Below are 20,897 nucleotides of genomic sequence, written 5' to 3'. Positions count from 1 at the left end.
GACTGCACAGAGGGACTTCCCTGGTGGGGCAGTGGGTAGGACTCTGCACTCCCAATGTAGGGGACCTGGGTTCGATCCCTGGTCAGGGAACTAGATCCCACATGCATGCCACAACTAAGAGTTCGCATGCCGCAGCTAAGGAGACGCCTGCCGCAACTATGGAGCCCGCCTCCTGCAACTAAGACCCGGTGCAACCAAATAAATAAATTAATTAAAAAAAAAAAAAAACTGCATAGAATAAAGATTCTGAAGAGAGGATAGACCAAAGTTTTTGAACTATTAATAAATGTAAATGTTTCTTACTGGCCTGATATTTTCTTATTGTAAAAAAGTGCCAGGTCCCTCAGATTATATGCTTTCATGAATACATACCAACAGAGGTTTAAAGGGGGGCTCTACCTTCCGAGCCAGCAGTTCTTCCCAGTTAATATGTCTGAAGAATGGATGAGCCTGGGGAAGAACAAAACAAAAGAGCAGGAAGAAAGGTTAAGGGGAACAGACTTCACTGGACTGACAAATTAACAGCCTATTTGAAGTTACCAACCACAAAATAAGCTATACTTATAAGCAACTACATATAACCTTCACAAATACATAAAATAGCATTATCTTCCCCACAAACCACCAAACATGCCAATCCCTACTTGAACTTCTCCAGCGTCCCCAGGACCAGCTCCAAGACGAGAAGCAGCATTTCTTTTCAGCAGCTTTAGGGAGGAAAAGAAACACAGTGATGAACCTTACCTAGTCAAATTGATTATTTTTCTTTATAGAATTTGCATGTGTATTTTGCCTTGCAAATGTATGATTTATTAATTACTTCTAAATATTGTTTGGGAATAAAAAGAAAATCTTTAAACAAATTTGTCCTTTGCCTGCAAAAACTGTAGGCTTTTTTGTCAACACCTGTGTATGATTCTGTAGTCAAAATGTATATTCAGTTCTATCTATTTGAATCCTAGTAGTTGAAGCTTATGATTTGAGTGCCTATTTTAGAACCCTACCTTTTTAAGCAGATCTCTGGCTTCTTGTGTGAGGTAGGGAGGCAAATTGAGTTTACATTTGAGGATTTTGTCAATTGTTTTCTTTCTATTCTCCCCAGTGAACGGGGGCTAAGAGTAGAAGAGAGTGAGAAAAATTAGCATAGAAAAAATCAAATTTTAAATAACAGAATTATCCATTTCCTGAATTAGTTACGCATAGAGATCAGAAATGTATGCTGTGATATAGGATGACTGCTAAAGACCTGTAGCTTTTGAGCAACGGCACAGAGAAAATAGCAAGGTCCTGGAAGGAACTGGGTTGCCACCATTAACTTGGTGTGATAATGGGTGAGCCATTTGATTTTATGCTTCACTTTCTCCATTTATAAAATAAGGGCAGGGGCTTCCCTGGTGGCGCAGTGGTTGAGAATCTGCCTGCCAATGCAGGGGACACGGGTTCGAGCCCTGGTCTGGGAAGATCCCACATGCCGCGGAGCAACTGGGCCCGTGAGCCACAATTACTGAGCCTGCGCGTCTGGAGCCTGTGCTCTGCAACAAGAGAGGCCGCGATAGTGAGAGGCCCGCACACCGCGATGAAGAGTGGCCCCCACTTGCCGCAACTGGAGAAGGCCCTCGCACAGAAACGAAGACCCAACACAGCCATAAATAAATAAATAAATAATAAAATAAAAATCAAAAAAAATTTAAAAAAAAAAAAAAGGGCAGTATCTGTTTTATCTCTATTTCACAGGACCACAGGCCATGACACAGATCATCTAAATGAAAATATTTATAAAAGTACAGAGGCCCATAATACTACTAATAAAGCATCAGTAGTGTTAGATTTTTTAAAAATAACTTCATTGGTAACATTTTCAAAAAGCACAGGAAAGATCTCTTGCTGTAATGACTTAATAACTACTCAGCACAGACCATAATACATGCAGCTTTTAACTGTGCACCTACTGCTCCAGTCAGCATGTCATACATTAATGCTCCCAGACTCCACCAATCCACAGCACGATTGTGGCCACTTCTCATCAAGATTTCAGGGGCCCTATAAAGAGAAAAATAATACGCCTAAAACATCCATTATTTGCCTATCATCTGAATTAAAATTTTTAAAACAATATACAGAACCAAGTGCTGCTACAGAAAATTTAGCACACTATTATTTAAACCAGGTAAAAGTTAGCTATTATCCCCAAACCAGTAATATTTCTTTGAACATGCAGCTCACATGTATTCTATTGTTCCACAAAATGTGTGTGTGACTGTTCCGTCATGAATAGATTCTTTGCATAGTCCAAAATCTGTTAGTTTCACATGACCTACAATGAAAGTTTATAAATGGTTATTCTGAGAATTCTATGTGCAATATTTGAATGTATCATACAAGACAATAATCTATCCTTCCATTTTACTTTTTCTGCCTTAAATTTATTTTTTGAGACATCAAGAACTAGCAAGGTTCCATCCATAAATGGGATGCTAAATAACCCTTTAAGGGTAGGGCAAAATTATCTTTGCCGGGGCTTCCCTGGTGGCCAGTGGTTAAGAATCCGCCTGTCAATGCAGGAGACATGGGTTCAAGCCCTGGTCCCGGAAGATACCACATGCCGCAGAGCAACTAAGCCCGTGCACCACAACTACTGAGCCTGCGCTCTAGAGCCCACGAGCCACAACTACTTAGCCCGCGTGCCACAACTACTGAAGCCCATGTGCCTAGAGCCCATGCTCCGCAACAACAGAAGCCACCGCAATGAGAAGCCCGCGCACCGCAACGAAGAATAGCCCCCGCTTGCCGCAACTAGAGAAAGCCTGTGCGCAGCAACGAACACCCAAAGCAGCCAAAAAAAAAAAAAATTATCTTTGCCAATGATATAATCTATCTAGTAAAGGTAAAACGAAGATGAGAAAAAGGTGAAAAACAGCTTGTCTAAGGCTTTAGCTTTACCTATACCAAGAATCCTTTACCATCCTGAGCAAGTAAGTCCTGGGAAAACTTGATGAAGTCTGGATTATGTACACAGAACATAAAAAAGATCTTCTGCATGTTAAACAAAGGTGTGACACTGTACTTCAAACATATAGCTCTTATCACCACGAACTGTGACCTGACAGTTCTTAAAACAGTCTTAGTCACTATAACAAGTTAGCTTATTCTGCCAATGCAGTTTGGAAAAAGAAATGAAACTGCTATATGGCATGGAACCATCATCTTTGATCCAGAAAGTGAAAAACTCATCACCTTACACAAAGAACATCTCAGTTCAAGTTTAGTTTTAATGAACTGTCATTAGCTATCCAGTGGTTCAGCAACCCCAGGGACCCTACTGTTCCAAGTTTATTTCGAGAAAAGAAAAGGCAATGGACTATTAACTCAAATGTAGGTGTGTACTTTACTCTGACACAGAAGAAATATGACCTTTATTTTCACAGAGCCACCTGATACACTCAGGTTATGGATCAAAGAAGTTAACTAGTCACTTCCCTATCCTATTCCTTGCCTTAGAATTCACAATCAGAATCTAAATTTGTGGCAGTGGGGGCAGAACTGGGAGAGAGAGAGATACATAGATACCCGTGATGTATGTGGTTAAGTACATTTCTCCAAAAAAAAAAAAAAAAAAGGGAAAAGAAAGGAAAGCAAGAAACCCCCCACTATCTGAAACACTTATTCTGGCATCAGTTGTCCATAAACCATTTTCTGTACAAGAATTTAAAACCATTAACTACCTCTTGCATCATTCGATAGACATCTAAGGATCAGCAGCTGCCACCAGCCCCCAGATACCCGAGTTGGTTGGTTGCTCCTTTGGGATGTGAGTGAATTGCCAAGTCTAGCCAGCCCAGATTACTCTCACATAAGTTGAACTGTCTGTAGCAGCATGCAGTAATGATCAAGGCTCACTTTGCTCTAGCTATAGCTGCACAGAATATTAATTAGTCTGTCTGATTTTTATGTCTGTTGTTGTTGCAGACAGCAAGAATAAACTGATGCCTACTAAACATTTTACCTCCAAAGTTATATCAAATATTTTGGTTCAATTCTAATCCTTTCCTTTTTTAGAGCATTAATAAAATTTATCATAAAAAATATTGCTTCTAATACTTATATATTTCATCAGTAAAGAAAACTCAATTTATAAAGTTAAGATTCACTTTCCAATTTAAGGAACCAACCAAAATTAGTATTTGGACTGGCTTCTGGCTCACCACACTTTATGTAAGGATTTCAAAAGAATGACAAGCTATAAAGAGTAAGGATTAAACCAGAAAAGGTAGTTGTGGCCAGTTATCCTCAATTCTCTTTCAATCTCATCAACCATAAGTACAAGTATCATATGATGCTATAAATTCTGAGGGAGGAATGTGTAATAACTGACGCATAAATATGGGGCTTTGAAAATGACCATGACCTGTGTGGGAAGATTTTAAGATGATTATTTACTATAGAATTGTTTACAGTATATCTCCACCTTGGTGATTAAGCATGATATTCTCCGGCTTCAGGTCTCTGTAGATGATCCCCTTTTGATGTAAATGCCCCAAAGCCATGGAGATTTCTGCCAAGTAAAAGCTGGAAACAAAAGTGATTTAATAAAATTAAAAAGAGTAATCTACTCAAAGCAGTTTATGTATGGAGCAAAATTCCTTGAAAGAAATAGACATGCACCAAAGACCAAATTAGTGGGAGTGGGGGTGGGTATGGGGAAAAGAGATGGCATAGGATGCTGCCAAAAGGCATGGAGACATTTACGTTTCACTCATTTAGTGAAACTATAAAATGTTTTATTTCATCATTAGAACATACTGCTAAAATTGCAAAGAAGTCCAGAATATGCCAAACTGTCACTGGTCGTGTTTTGTTCTGTCTATGTAGGAACTAGGCCAATAGTCATCCAGATCAAAGCAAATTTCTCCCACCCACCCCCAATTTTTAAATCCCATAGGAAACAGGAACTTTGTTATTCTCAGAGATCAAGTCTTAGTTTCAAAAATACCTTATAACCTGACCCTTAGAAGCCCACGCATCCCTTACTTAATACAGCTGCATATTTATATACAGCTCATGCCCACAGTATCTGCCCTCCCTCTTGCCAGCCAGCCCACAACTATAAACTGTGTGACACTCAAATTTATCTACCTCAAAAGAATAAAGGGCTGAGTCAACCCTGTCTGGATTCGAAAAGCACAAGGCACTGCAATACTGGCTGCATAACAATGTTGCAATCCTGCAGATTACTCCAGGATGGAGAGGGTGTGTCCTAGAGGACTGAGGCAGTTTCACAGCCAGCAGGACCACAAACACAGCCTCCAACATGGCTCAGAGAGCCTCCTCCAAAAAAGGGGACTTCATCCCTAAGGCTCTTAAGTGCAGCTTCTGTGTTAGAAAAGGCCTGAAATTAAACAATGGAATGCAGTTTGGTAATTAAGGTAGAAAAAACATTTAAGTGTTTTCTATTCAATTAATGTGTAGGATAAACTGATTTATTGTTACCCAATTCTGTCATCTCACAAAAGGGTGTGTATATTTTTAATTTGAAGCAGATGCCATCTTAAGAAATATGAGGGTAGATCCCATCCTGGCCGTTGAATCAATCCACAGATGATATGTGCAGGCTTATCACCTCCCTAAGACTGCACCTTGGGAACTGGAAAGTCTACAAAAAGAGGAGATGCTTTCTGATACTTTCCATTGCTCCACACATAAAGTTTCACTGGAAAACCACCCAGAGCCAAGGCAGGCAGCTTACCAATTCAAGGAAAGAAAGCCCCAGTGAGAATGGTTCTGTTAGGAACTGGTGTGAAGAACGTTCCACCCAAAGCCTGGGGGCAAAGGAATGATGTGACCTCCAATAGCTGCCAAGTCCCAAAGCTGCTTCTCCCTCTTAGAGTCCTGAGTGACCAACTGGCTCCAGAACAATTTATTGAATCATCTGGCTGCCCGCAGTGGGACCAGGATTTTGCTTTTAATTATATGAATTATTACCTGAATCCATACAACCACAAAAATTTCACTTACCAGGCTGTGTCTTCCATAAATATTCCTTCTCTTTCTAACTGCATAAATAATTCTCCTCCTGTAAAGAAAAGAAAAAGACATTAGAAACAAAACAATCTTTTTTTTCCAACAATCCATTTCTAATGAGAGGGTCTGTGCTTTCCTTTTAGCCATAATTAAAAGACATCAACCCTTTAAAAATAAAAAACAGATCCTAAAAATTACAGGTTTAAAACTAAGTCCTCAGGATTCCATTTTTAGCAGTGTTCTTATTCTTATGTGAAATATACAAGTTTTGGAATTCTAGGTTTTACATCTATAAACTTCAAAATATTTACAGATTCCAGACCTGCGGTTAAAAAAAAAAATCTTGATTAAAGCTTCTCTAACATTTTACCGGCATACAGAAAAATGTTAGTATGTAATTAAACCATCCTTGCAAATTAGTGAATGCCCATATTCCACATTTTTAGAACTCTTAAACTGCATGAATTTGGCAATGTCCTTGTAAATAGTATGGCACTATTTGAATATCAAAATAAACAATGATAATAAAGTGTGATATCCTACTGAAAAATCTTAGAATCCATGAGTCCACAATGATGTAAATCGGTGAATAGATAAATGGAAAGCTCTTCGTTACAGCAGAATGCCAAATAATAAATGAAGAAGCCATGACGGAATAAGAAAAATCACTTGGCAATCATCATAGTTAATTGTTTCAGGCAAGAATCAATGGATGCTAAAACTGTATGTGAAAGCTTGATGAGAGATGAGATATTTAAATAATTTCAAAGTATCTCCTCAAGATACTTACTAATTACAAAAGGAAAATTTCACCAGAAAAAAAAAACTGGCAGACATCACCTTATACATATGATCAAAGTTAACATCAACAGTAATGGAACAAAGATAGAAATATCATGTACCTCTTGCTCTGATACACAGAGAAGGATACAATGTCACTTCGATGGTCCTCCCAAAAATGCATAACCTGAATCTAATCCTGAGGAAACACCATATAAGCCCAAATTGATGCATTCTACAAAGTAACTAGACTGTACTTTTCAAAAATGTCAAGGTCATGAAAGACAAAGAAAGACTGAGGAACTGTTCCAGATTAAAGGAAACTGAGAGAGATTATTGTATTAATGTTAATATCCTATTTTGATAATTTTAGTACAGTTATGCAAGATACTGTTGTTAATTTCAGAAAAATATACATTGAAGTATTTAGGGGTAAAGGGAAATCATGTCTGTGACACTCTCTTAAATAGTTCAGGGAAAAAATTATGAATATATATACACATATATGTGTGTATATATACATCTATATACACACGTACATATACAGAGAGGGAGAGGAAGAGAATGATGAAACAAAACAATGTGGTAAAATGATAACACTTGGGGAATCTACGTGAAGAGTACTTGGGAATTCTTTGTCCTGTTCTTACAACTTTTTTGTGGAAATCTGAAACTATGTTAAAATAAAGGTACAAGAAAAAAACAACAGTCACAAAAAAGTGACTAAACTCTGCAACTTTCTGTTCCATGTTACAGGCTATTGTGAAATCTGTTTTTCAGAAAACTCAAGTGTTTGCTGGAAATAGATACCTGTGATCTTGAAATGCTATGGGGTGCCACAAATTCCTAGGAGGGGGTAAGCCCTGGAAAAGGTGGGTGATTTCCAATGTAAACTGCAAAATCTATCAATAAGACTACATTAAACAAAAAACTCTTCTGTTTAAAGATGCAATACCAAAAATACTCATTACCTTAAACAACACTCTAAGTTTTCCATGTCAGTTTAGAAAAAAATAAATCAGTGGTTTATTTGAATTATATTATCTTACCCAAGTGTAGTCAATTTGATGGCTATCAATTAGCTGTTTGCTATTTTAATTGATTACAATGGGATTAAGATAAAATATTACAGATGGGGAAAAAGACTTAACCTTTAAAGTTTCCTTCACATTTGTGTGCAAAAAGAAACATTTCGTCACATCTGAATTCCTTATGTCAATGTATTTGTCAATTTTAAGAACTATTTGGTCACGTTGGGAAAAAGCATTTTTCTATTGGAAAAAAATGTTTTGACCAAGTTTCTGGAGCTAATGCAAATAATTACACCAAGCTGTGTACTGACCGCTGAGATACTCAAGGATGAGGTAGAGTTTTCCACCAGTCTGAAAGGCATAAATTAAATCCACAATGAAGGGATGCTTTACTTCCTCCAGAATATTCCGTTCTGCTTTTGTATGAGCTGTATCTTTAGCATTTCTTACTATCATTGCCTAAAGGAAAAGAGATGATCTATAAGAACAAAGTAGTAGACATTTTTATTCTATAGTAACTGGAAAATCTATTTTGTGCTTTTCTTGCCAACATTAAACTATTAATCATAGTTCCCACTGGAGACTGAGATAGGGGTAATGGAAGACATTCACTTCTTATATACATCTGCACTGTTTGGATTTTTTGTAGTAAACATGTAAATGAAAACCTAAATAATCTGTTTTAATGTAAACAGATCAAATTTATTCATATATTCACTAACTGTTGAATGTCTACTATTTTATAGGCTCTTAACAAGAAAGCAGAACCAACAGAAGGAGTCTCTAGCCCACAGGAGCCCAAAGTCCCAGGGAAGAGAGATGAGTCAATGGAGCTAAGCACAAGGTGCGATGGGAACTACATGTGACCTGGTAAGAAGTCTTCCTGGAGGTGGAGATACCTAAGCTGTATCATAAAAAGTTATTAAGATGAAATGTAGGACTTCCCTGGTGGCGCAGTGGTTGAGAATCTGCCTGCCAATGCAGGGGACACGGGTTTGAGCCCTGGTCTGGGAAGATCCCACGTGCCACGGAGCAGCTGGGCCCGTGAGCCACAATTACTGAACCTGCGCATCTGGAGCCTGTGCTCCACAACAAGAGGCCACGATAGTGAGAGGCCCGCGTACTGCGATGAAGAGTGGCCCCTGCTTGCCACAACTAGAGAAAGCCCTCGCACAGAAACGAAGACCCAACACAGCCATAAATAAATAAATAAATAAATACTTTAAAAAAAAAAAAAAAAGTAAAATCTATTAAAAAAAAAGAAGATGAAATGTAGAGGGTAAAAAAAAAAAAAAAAAAAGGCATTCCCAGTGCAAAAGAGACTTGACAGGACAGGACATGTCTAGAGGATCTATAAGTAGTTCAGTATGGTTAGAAGTGGTTAGGACATGTATTAGGCTGGACATATAGGAAATGGAAGGCCTGGGCATCTAGGCAAAGGCATTTGAATCTTATTTTAGAGGCAGAGGAGAAATGCTGAGGTAAGGTAAATGAATAACCTTTGGCTTTAAGAAAGACAGTTCAAGTAGCAGTGTGAAGTTTTAGGGAAGAAATTACACCAGTTAGAAGGCTAGTAAACTAAGCAAGAAGTAAAACCTGTAACTAAGAAAATGAAGGTGGGGAAAAAAAGGGGAAAAGTGCATCATTAGCACTCGCTGACTAATGAGATATGAGAAGAAATGATGATACCATGGTTTCTGTGTAAGTAATGGTGTCATTCAATAACAGGAAATGGAAACAAAGAAAAAAGTTTTGGGAAAATGATATATTGCTTTGGACATGCTAAGTCTTAAATTCTAAGTTCTTGTACACCTCTAGTAACATGAAAAAGCATATATACGTGGTCATTAGTTGCAATATTACTTGTAAAAGTGAAACATTAGAAACAACCTAAATGCCCATGCATAGGATACTGCCTGAAAACCCTGCGTAAAAAAGCTATAAAAAGAATGAGGAACATCTCTGAAAGCAAGGTGCAAAAGAGCATATATGGCACAGCAGTATACATAGTATGCTACCTTTTGTGTAAAAGTGAAAATAAGAATATATATAATAGGTACATGCTTATATCTGCAATAATGAGCACAACTAAATTAAGCCAAAAGCTAATGATACAGGGAATTCCCTGGCGGTCCAGTGGTCAGGACTCGGCGCTCTCACTGCCAAGGGCCCAGGTCCGATCCCTGGCTGGGGAACTAAGATCCCACATGCCATGTGGCGTGGCCAAAAAAATAACATAACATAACATAACATAAAACATCCCAACAAGAAACCTATTTAAAAAAAAAAAAAAAAAAAGCTAATGACAGTGGAAAGGCAGGAAAAGGAATGGGACCTCTGAGTAAAACCTGAAGGGTTTTATCATTCATTTCTTTTCTTACCTAAATCAAATATCATTATTGTGATTATTAAATTCTGAACCATGTTAATGTTTCATACATTTCAAAAATAAAATTAAATCTGGATGGGGGAGGGAAATAAAATTGAATACAACAGAAATACATAAATTTAATTGACTATTACTTTGATAATTTTACCACAAAAGGAAAAAAAAGATATTTAAATAACTTTACACTGAACATTCTTAGTGACATATATGTAAGCATAACAAAAATTGCAAAAAAATCTTAAACCACACTTAGTAGGTTTGTAGTTACTCACAGTATTGGTATTATAATTCTCAAACTATTCTGCATATATTGTACAACTAAGCAAATAAGTAAATGTACTGACGTTGTTACCAGGCTTTTCTCACTGTGGAAAAAGAGATGCAAATGTAGGCTGAGGAAAGAAGTACCCTATGGAATTGGACTGAAATTAGGAATATCAATATGAAGCCATGATTTAAAACAAAAACAAAACTTCCTAGCTCTGTGTACTGAAAAAGCCAGAAACAATGAGACTTCAGTAGCAAAAAGTATAGCTTGGCACCCAGATCTTGGTTTCTCTACCAAAAAAAACAGGGTTCCATGGAGAATCAGATGGTTCTAGGCCAGGGTCAGGGAAAGTGCAAGGTAAACCTGGAGCACGCTATTATACAGAAAGTAAGGAACTACTCAAAAACTAACAAGGGTATATGTTGAAAGGACACAGAAGCCATCTTAATAGAGCTCTCTCTAGCAAAACCTGGGAAAATTTGTGGACCAAAATTTGAATAATGAAAGAAATGGATAACACACTGAAAAAATGTCCGTACTATTTTAAAAAATTAAATTTAAAAAAGCAAGTATGAAAAGCTCTTCTTTACAGAATGACAATATAGAAAAAAATGATAAAAATAGAAAAGTCTCCATTTTATAATCAGCAGAGTATTATTTGACTTGGCTAAGAAACAATGGATAATAAAACCATTGGGTGTAGAAGATTATTAGGACACAATATTAACACAATCTCTAACTTTCATTCCATAGATACTTTATAATTACAGAGGGAAAAAGTTATCAGTAGAATGGGAAGTTTGGTGGACACCACCTTAACAAAGTGATCAAACTCAGTCTCACCAAATAATGAGACAGACTAACATTATGTGCTTCCTGAGCCCATGCACTGAGGACACAATGCTCCTGTAAAATATTCCTGCAGAAAGCATTTAACCTAAATTTAAAATTTAAGTGTTTTCATGAGGAAACAATGAACCATATCCAAATTAGGGATACTCGGCAAAACAAATGGCCCAGAGTCTTCAAAAAATGTCAATGTCATGAATGACAAAAAAGTAGAGGAAACTAAAGTAAAAGAAACTAAAGACACAGTACTCTACAGTAAAGGAAACTAAAGACACAGGACTACTCAATGCAATGTGTGACCCTTGATTAAATCCTGGATGTTAAAAACAAAACAAAATAGCTATAAAGGAGATTATTGACACAACTGGGGAAGTCTGAGTATGGACAATGTATTAGAAAACAGTATAGTATATCAATGTTAAATTTCCCAAATGTGACAATTACATTGTAGTTATGTATGTAATGCCCTTATTCTTAAGAGATACATACTAAAGAATTTAAGGGCGAAGTACCATGTATACAAATAACTTTCAAATTGTACACCAAAAAAATTAAAACTTTGAATATACACACACATACATACTGAGAGAGGAGAAACTGAGGGAGGGGCAGACAAAGAAAATATGGCAAACTTAACAATTGGTTATCACTGTACTATTCTTGTAACTCTTTGGAAAGTTTGAAAAATTTCAAAGATACATTATTTTTTAACTGTTCAGGAGGTTTGAATTTTTTAAATAAATAATTTTGAGAAAGTCTGAGAAGAGGCCAAGAAGAGAAGATGAAGAAATAATAAAGAAGAATCATAGAAGTCAAGGGAGCAGAGTTTCAAAATGCTGTGGTCAATAGCTTCAATTTAACAGAGAGGTAAATTAAGGATGAGTTAAGTAAAGACCACTGGATTCAGCAATTAGGAGATCACTGGTGATGTAGGGGACAAGCATTTCATCAAAATAGAGTTGTGAAGTCAAAATATAGTGAGTGAAAAAAATAATAAAACATGACTTCTCAAGAAATTCAGCTATGAAAGGCAGAGACTGGAAGCTACAGTAGACCTTGAGTGAGGAAAGGATTTGTTTTCTAAATATGGCAAAGACATGAATATATTTATGGAAAAAAGAGGCAGAAGTGACAAAGACCCTGAACAGGCAGAAAGTGATGGGATCCAAAACATAAAGAGAGGGTTTAGCCTTGGAAAGAAGGAGGAACACATCTCCCACTAAGCCTGGAGAGAGGGAAGTAAAGACAGGTGAAAATGTAGACAATATGGTACTGGGGACAAGGATTAGAACAGGAAGTTGAAGGGAATCATATCTGAGAGCCTCAAATAGAAAGAGACGCAGTCTGCTAAAAAAGAATAGTGGGACTGATAGTAAAGGCTCTAATAGTTGTAGAGAATGGAAGGAGTTGTCTAGGGACATTTGGTGAGTCCTAAGCGTCCACATGAGTTCAGGACTACGAATTTGTCCCAGTAGCCATTTAAAAGTTTGTGTGATTTCTGCCAGTGATGTTCAGTAACTGAGATACAGGAATAAAGGAGCATTAACAAATAAACTGATTAGATTAGAACTTTCCTGAACATAAGGTCAATGGGATAGCAGGTGACTGAAGTGGCAGATCATGTTGATTAGGCTAGATTAGGAATAAACTGAAATTAGAATGGGGCTAAGAACTTGAAGAAAAAACAAACATCAAAGCACTACAAGGGCTTAGGGCCAAAGACCAGGCATTGTGGGAATAAATAAGTGAGAATGTTACTGCTCTATTACAGTCCAATGTTTCAGGGGTGGAGGATACAGCTGCGGGGGCTGGTGAAGTGGAACGGAGGTGAATGCTGATGGAGTTGGGATCAACAGGGAATTAGAAGGCTAGGCAATTGATTACTTATTTAGTACAAGGACATGGAAGACACTAGGGCAATAAGACTTGGGAGTGGGGGAAAAAAAGACTGATAAAAGATAAGAAAGTAGTATAGGTTTAAACCTCAAAGTAGAAAAGGTTTTGACCAGAGTAGAGGAGAAATTGCAAGGATAAGCTTATCAGTTCTTCCCTTGAATTACACAGTGAGCAGAGCGAGAGGAAGAGACTACATTTGTCTCAAGTGCTAAATCCTAATGTCTAGCAAAATGCCTGGCACATTGGAGAGTCTCAGTTGGTTCAATAAAAGAAGGAATGAGGGCTTCCCTGGTGGAGCAGTGGTTGAGAATCTGCCTGCCAATGCAGGGGACACGGGTTCGAGCCCTGGTCTGGGAAGATCCCACATGCCGTGGAGCAACTGGGCCCGTGAGCCACAACTACTGAGCCTGTTTCTGGAGCCTGTGCTCCGCAACGGGAGAGGCCGCGATAATGAGAGGCCCGCGCATCGCGATGAAGAGGGGCCCCTGCTTGCCGCAACTAGAGAAAGCCCTCGCACAGAAACAAAGACTCAACACAGCCAAAACTAAATAATAAATAAATAATAAATTAATTAATTAAAAAAGAAGGAATGAAAGAAGTATGACCAATCTGTGAGTTACAAGCCTTTGGCCAAAGGTTCTAAAATTTACAGTGTGAGCTGAACTAATGCCATGGGCAATAGTATTTTGCTTCCAGAGTACATTTTTGTTGCAAGTGGTAGGGTAGAGAGAGAGTTGTTGGAAACAGTCTTTTCCTCAACTTTCCACCATGAGCAAGTACCCAAATGGGACCATTCTCATTATGAGTAAACAATCCCAGAAGTGCTAAATCCAGACAGATTGTCCAGATGTAATAAGCAACTCATTTAAGACAAGGGGACACCTGGTTTATTCTGCGTTCATCTTTAAGGCTAGAAAGAGGTATATTCTTACCACATACTCAGGTCAAGAGGGTTAGTACTCTGCTTCAAGGATAACAAAATCAAAAGAAGAAACTCAACGGGAGTACACAGTCAGCTTACCTAGGGATTTAGAAATTAAAACCTTGGACCTAACCCTAGCAACCTTTTCACTTTCATTATGTTCTGCTGTAAGCTTGTTTTTAGGAACAGCAAGGAAAGAATGAGACAGTGTTCTTTGCTCAAGGAAAGAATCTAGGCAGGCTTGGGGAAAGCAAAAACCAACAGTGGGAAGGAATGGTAACTAAGCAAAAGGAGAGGCAAGCAAGTTAGGTTTTAGAGGCCTGGGCACAAAAAGGAAGCCTGACAATTAGCAGTAATTAGGTCTATGGATTTCCCAATATACCATGCCCACTCACCATCAGTATAAAAAAAAACCCCAACACCCTCTTCTTTCCATTAAAGATACCACCCTCTTCTTTCCATTAAAGACACCAGTGCCAGAAACATACTTCACTTAAGATATAATTATGGAGACTTCCCTGGTGGCGCAGTGGTTAAGAATCCACCTGCCAATGCAGGGGACACGGGTTCGATCCCTGGGCCGGGAAGATCCCACATGCCACAGAGCAACTAAGCCTGTGCACCACAACTACTGAGCCTGCACTCTACAGCCCGCGAGCCACAACTACTGAGCCTGTGTGCCACAACTACTGAGCCTGCATGCCACAACTACTGAAGCCCACGCGCCCTAGAGCCTGTGCTCCACAACAATAGAAGCCACCGTAACGAGAAGCCCGTGGACTGCAGTGAAGAGTAGCCCCCGCTTGCCACAAGTAGAGAAAGCCTGCATGCAGCAACGAAGACCCAGCACAGCCAAAAAAAAAAAAAAAAATTAAATTAGGAAGTCATTTGTACCGCTTAAGTAAAAATCAGGAAAATAGGACCAAAATATTACAAACACTATAATTTTTTTTAAAAGTCATTTTGATTGTCTTTTAATATAGTTTTCTACTAAGATTTAAGAGAGTGAGCTCTTTTCAGAAATCAATCCCAAACAAAAAGAACAAGAAACCAGACATACATAATCCATCTTCAATAAAACTAAGAAACACGTGTAACTCCACATCTCAAAAGGTGAAGACAGAGTGGGGATAAAGCAATAGTGCATGACTTAGTATACTGGGGTATGATCAAACCTAAATGCCTGCAAAGAGGCATAACAGAAGAAGTTGAATCCATCTATAGAACCCTAGCAGGGTTGAAAAATTAGAAGCAAAAATAAAAGGAAAGAAAGGAAAAAAACTGGAATCATTAGGGACTGCAGAAGGCAGAAGGTGGAGCACTGAAAACAGAGATTATCTGAAAGTCTCTATAAGGAACAGACAGACCAACAAGATTCCCATCCCCACACTAACCAGCCAGGGAACTACCTCTTAGAGAGATGTAGTGTCCAGAAAAAAAAAAGAGTGAAGTATACAGAGTACAGTGCTAAAGTAAAAACGTGACTTCATTACTTAGCCATAAAAAAGAATAAAATAATGCTATTTGCAGCAACATGGACGACCTAGATATTATCATACTAAAGCAAAGTAAGTCAGACAGAGAAAGACAAATACCATATGATATCACTTGTATGTGGAATCTAAAATATGACACAAATAAACTTATCTACGAAACAGAAACAGACTCACAGACGTAGAGAACAGACTTGTGGTTGCCAAGGGGGGCAGTGCGAGAGGGATGGTTTGGCAGTTTGGGATTAGCAGATGCAAACTAGTATATATAGGATGGATAAACAACAAGGTCCTACTGTATAGCACAGGGAACTCTAATAAATATCCTGTGATAAACCATAATGGATGAGAAAGAATATATATATGCGTGACTGAATCACTTTGCTGTACAGCAGAAATTAACATAACATTGTAAATCAACTATACTTCAACAAAATTAAAAACAAAACAAACAAAAAAAGTGACTTCAGTGAAAATCTGGTGTTGAAAGGTGAGATCTCCATCTCCTCTCTGTCATCCAGCTCCAAAATGCTTTTTCTAGGCAAGAGAATAGAGGATCTTTCTCAGTACCAACTGATCCATACCAGAAAAAAGACCTTCAGACACTGATATTTGGAGGTTCTTAGTCAATTGCCAGCTAATCTCATGACTGCACTACAGAGAAGCCTAAACACATAAAACTTCTGATCAGCTTTTCAGAGTTCCACTCTTAAAGGACACCAGACATCTAAAGAAGGCCTCTGACATGGCAAAAAACCACTAAATCAAAGTCAAAGAAAATAGGAACTTAGAAAAGAGACACATGCATGGAACAAAAGAACATTTCAAAGAATTTATAATTAAAACCCTCTAAGGAATAAAAGAAGATACTGCACTCACAAAATAGGTTGCTGTAAAAAGAAAAAACAAAAAGAGCTTTGGGGAACCACAAATATGATAGTTTAAAAAAAAAAAATCAGTAAGGGAATTCCCTGGCAGTCCAGTGGTTAAGACTCCGTGCTTGCATTGCCAGGGACCCACGTTCGATCCCTGGTCTGGGAACTCAGATCCCACAAGCTGCATGGCACAGCCAAAAAAAAAAAAAAATCTGTAAAATGATTAGAAAATAAATTTCTAGAAAACTCTCAGAAAGTAAACAAAAAGATAAAGAAATGGACAAACGGTAAGGTAAGAAAAATAGATGATCAGTCTAGGAGGTCCAACATCCAAGTAAATGCAATTCCAAGAAAACAAACCAATAGGGGGAAAATTATCAGAGATAAAAGAAAATTTCCTGGAGCTACAAGACTGAAACTTTCAAGATTGAAAGAGTAAAAATAAATAATAAGAATCAAAGCAAGACACATCACTGCAAAAATTTAGAACATTAAAAATAAAAAGAAGGGCTTCCCTGGTGGCGCAGTGGTTGAGAGTCTGCCTGCCGATGCAGAGCACACGGGTTTGGGCCCCGGTCCGGGAGGATCCCACATGCCGCGGAGCAGCTGGGCCCGTGAGCCACAATTGCTGAGCCTGCGCGTCTGGAGCCTGTGCTCCGCAACAAGAGAGGCTGCCATAGTGAGAGGCCCGCGCGCTGTGATGAAGAGTGGCCCCCACTTGCCCCAACTGGAGAAGGCCCTCGCGCAGAAACGAAGACCCAACACAGCCATAAATAAATTAAATAAATAAATAAATAATTTAAAAGAATAAAAATAAAAAAAATAAAATGTTAAATATCTTAAAGAAAAATAGATCTATAAAGGATTGGGAATCAGAATGGCAAGGGACTCCTGAACAGAAATACTGAAAGCTAGATGAAAATGGAGCAAAATCCTGTGTGAAAATGATTTTTGACTTCAAAACTGCATCCATACAAACAAGTATAAGAATATAATAAGAAAATTTTCAAATATGCAATATTTCCCAAAAAATTTACCTTGATTCAGTTTCTCAGGAACCCACCAGTAAATGGTCACCAAAGCAAGGGAACGAGTCACAAACTAAGAAAAAGGAACATATGGAATCCAGAAACCAAAGATCCAACACTGAAGGTGTCAGGAGGATTCCAAGGACTGTGGTGCAGGGAAAGTCCAGTAATGATAGCTATGCCTAGATAACTATCAGTACAGGTGAGAACAGGAGGACAGAAGGTTCCTATGGGATGTCTCTAGGAAAATAAATGGAACTAGTAAATTATCTAGTAAGTGTGATCATAGAACACTGGCCCGAAAGGTGTTTTACAGAGTTGATGGAAGGTGTGAGAAGACAATAGTAGATCAAAAGAAAATGAAGCAAGATGAGGATGGGAAAAAGGAAGAAAGGAGTAAAAAAGAATAAAATAGGAAGTCAATGCATAATTCTAAAACTACTGAATTAAGTCATAGCAGAACTTGCTTATTACTTAGAAATACAGAGACCAGAACAAAGGGCTAAAAGAGTTACCTCAGAGGAGAATTGAAACAGCTCTCCTCTCCACCCTCACCAAGCAGAATAAAACAAGAATAACAATAATGAAATGTAACCCACATTCCAAGAAGACTTATAATTGTGTTAGAAATACATTTTTTGACTGAGAATTTTAGACCAAAGTATGGATTTTATAGCAATTAAGAATATAGTTGGGGGGGAGGGGAGAAATCACCTTTTTAAGCACCTTCATGGCAAATATTTTCCCGGTATTTGCTCCTGTTACTTTTCGTACTTGAAAAACCTAGATGAAAAATAGAAGTGTGTGTTACTAAAAGCTAAACTATGCTAGTCACAATCCCTTAATTCCTACTTATAAGAAACAAATGATATAGCAGTCTGTATTCTTACAAAAACTAGTATCATGAAGGACTGTGTACAAAAATGATGAGCTATGAGATTGTATTAAAGATTTAGTAGTGAAAAGTGTTACACAACATGGGACTTTTCTGTCTGGTCTGCTGACATCTGGTGGCAAAGCTGGGCAATGACCATCTTACAACAAGCACTCCGTGTTACTTAAAAAAATCCAAGTTTGCATAGAAAAAGCTATAATCAGGTTTCCCAGACACACAGAAATTATAAAATATTTCATAAATTCTAAGGGATGCTTCATATATAACTATTTAATAATAGTTGACAGCAATTACCTATTCCTTAAAATGACTAGCTATAATACATTTTCATGCAACAGCTAAAATGTCTGATTCACAGTGCATGTGTTACACATTCAAGATGATTAGAACATATTAGAGTATGTCCTCAAGCCTAAGAATAAACTAAAAATGTCATGTTTTGCAAAAATGAACACTACACAATAGCATAAATAGTTCTCAAGCTTAATCCTAACTCTAAAATGTTATCCAAATTCTGTCTTTTGATAGAGAATGGCAAGGTATAAATTTTCTTGGGCAGAACACACAGAGGTGAGGTCTTAAATTAGAAAGCCTCTGGCAAAACTATGAAACTAAGAGGTTCTCTTCATTTTTCTTCTCCCCTCTTATATTCTTCAGCTTCCCTAACTCTATTGCTCCAAATACTGCAAGTCAAAGAAAACTAATTTAGATTAAGGTCTCAGTAACAGATACCAATTTAATGTGCCATGCCTCTTGAAAGTAAGCAGTAGTTTGTTTTTTCTAAAGGATACCAACAGACGGTACCATTTAACCAAAGGAAGGAATGAATCCTCTAATAGCAGACTTTGCCTGGCACAGCTGCCTATTTATTTATTCCACAAATATTGACTGAGTGCCTACAATGTGCCAGGCTTTTAAGTGAATGGTGGTAGGAAAAGGAGAACTTCTGTATATCCTTCAAATAATACCAGGTAAGTGATCATATCCTTTGCTGATAGCTAACAAAGATTGAAGAGTACTGCTGGAATCAGGGTATAAAAATTAATCCACACAAGACAGACAACAGCTCTCATTTCAAAATACTTCCTACCTTTCCATAGCCCCCTTTACCAAGTACTCGAAGTAGCTCAAAACATTCTGGTCTGATTTTTTCTGGCCCTCTGTTCACACTAGTTTCTGAGATTTCAAATTTCTCACAATGCTCCATGCCACTGGGAAGAAAAGCAAAACCAAAAGTAAATTTGCAAAAAGTTAAATTACCTTTAGCATACTGTTAGAAAGAGAATTATAATCCAATTAAGTAAAAGGAAAAAGGTGCATGATAACAAATATAGTATCTGTGCTCTAAGTAAACTAATGATTCAATGACATGGTAGGTGAAGATTAGGGTGGCTTGATAACTGTTTGCTTATCTGCTTGTTTACAGAACATGCTATTGATTATTTACTTTCATAAGCATCAAGCATCCCCAAACTAAGATAAATTAGAACACGTTTATTAAGCTGACAAAGGGAAAAACGTCTTCTAGTTATTCAAATTTAGTTCATTCAAAATGTCTATGAGATCAGCTATTATCCAACTTCATTTGGCAACTTCAGCAGAAAATGAGAGCTTTCTAAAGGTACCCAATTAGTTCAAGTCTTTAGCTAAAAATTCTTGCTAATAAATTATATCCATGCATCTTTCCACATCTGCTTAAAGACTCCAAAAAGGGAGGCAATTTATCTGTCACTTAAATGCTTTCTATGAGTGATCTTCTCAGTCTCCCCACAATCCAAGGCTTTTTACTTGAAGATGGGGTACAAAGCAGACTAAACACCATACTCACCTAATGAAGCTTGCCTAAAATGACATAAGATTGCACAGATCTCTGTTTGGATGATGTATTACAAGCAAAACAAGAAGCATTTGAGGGACTTCCCTGGTGGTCCAGTGGCTAAGACTCCGCGCTCCCATTGCAGGGGGCCCGGGTTCGATCCCTGGTCAGGGAACATGCCACAACTAAGAGTTCGCATGCTGCAACTAAAGATCCCATGTGCCGAAATGAAGATCCTGCACGCGGCAATGAAGATTCCACGTGCCTCAACTAAGACCCGACGCAGCCAAGTAAATAAATAAATAAGTATTAAAAAAAAAAAAAAGCATTTGCTTTGGGGAGCATTTCTAAAATTTTTATTTTTTCAGTAGGAAAAGGTGGTTCTCTATATTAAACTAATAAAAGTTCCTAACACACGCAGACTCATATTCAGTATACTCTAAATTTGAATAATCTTTTTCTCAAAATGCATACATGATCTCAAAACCCCAGATATGTTATGATATTGGTGCCAAACTCAATAAACCAAGTCTGTATATATGACTAAATATTTAAAAACAGGTTATTGAAATCACATAATGGCTATAAACTACATAAAAGAAAGACAGCACAGTGAAACCTTTTTATATAAACTTAC

General features: G+C 37.7%; 1 protein-coding gene and 1 long non-coding RNA gene across 6 annotated transcripts in view; one reads left to right on the top strand and one right to left on the bottom strand.

Annotated features, from left to right (window-relative positions):
- Positions 1-20,897, bottom strand: part of RPS6KB1 (ribosomal protein S6 kinase B1) — a 52,585-nt gene that overhangs the window by 24,112 nt on the left and 7,576 nt on the right. For 4 of the 5 annotated variants that reach the window (XM_082372040.1, XM_082372041.1, XM_082372038.1 and 1 more), the window contains exons 3-12: positions 19,535-19,655; positions 18,264-18,332; positions 8,141-8,288; positions 6,013-6,070; positions 4,466-4,566; positions 2,224-2,314; positions 1,950-2,040; positions 1,005-1,112; positions 645-707; positions 373-450 (exon numbers count right to left, since the gene is read on the bottom strand). In XM_082372040.1, coding sequence (XP_082228166.1) covers positions 373-450; positions 645-707; positions 1,005-1,112; positions 1,950-2,040; positions 2,224-2,314; positions 4,466-4,566; positions 6,013-6,070; positions 8,141-8,288; positions 18,264-18,332; positions 19,535-19,655 — 928 coding nt within the window. Of the gene's footprint in view, positions 1-372; positions 451-644; positions 708-1,004; positions 1,113-1,949; positions 2,041-2,223; positions 2,315-4,465; positions 4,567-5,160; positions 5,387-6,012; positions 6,071-8,140; positions 8,289-18,263; positions 18,333-19,534; positions 19,656-20,897 lie in introns of those variants that run through there. The other variant, XM_082372042.1, reaches the window with a different exon arrangement.
- On the top strand, positions 6,080-20,891 carry LOC309618421. Its single transcript, XR_014238462.1, has 4 exons — positions 6,080-7,670; positions 8,576-8,699; positions 19,231-19,415; positions 20,406-20,891. It is a non-coding gene; the product is annotated as an uncharacterized lncRNA (long non-coding RNA).

Source organism: Balaenoptera borealis (assembly GCF_965194805.1).
Source record: "Balaenoptera borealis genome assembly, chromosome: 20".
In the NCBI taxonomy this organism is placed as follows: Eukaryota; Metazoa; Chordata; class Mammalia; order Artiodactyla; family Balaenopteridae; genus Balaenoptera; species Balaenoptera borealis.
The sequence above is the reverse complement of the archived record's forward strand: the minus strand, read 5'-3'. Positions and strand labels throughout refer to the sequence as shown.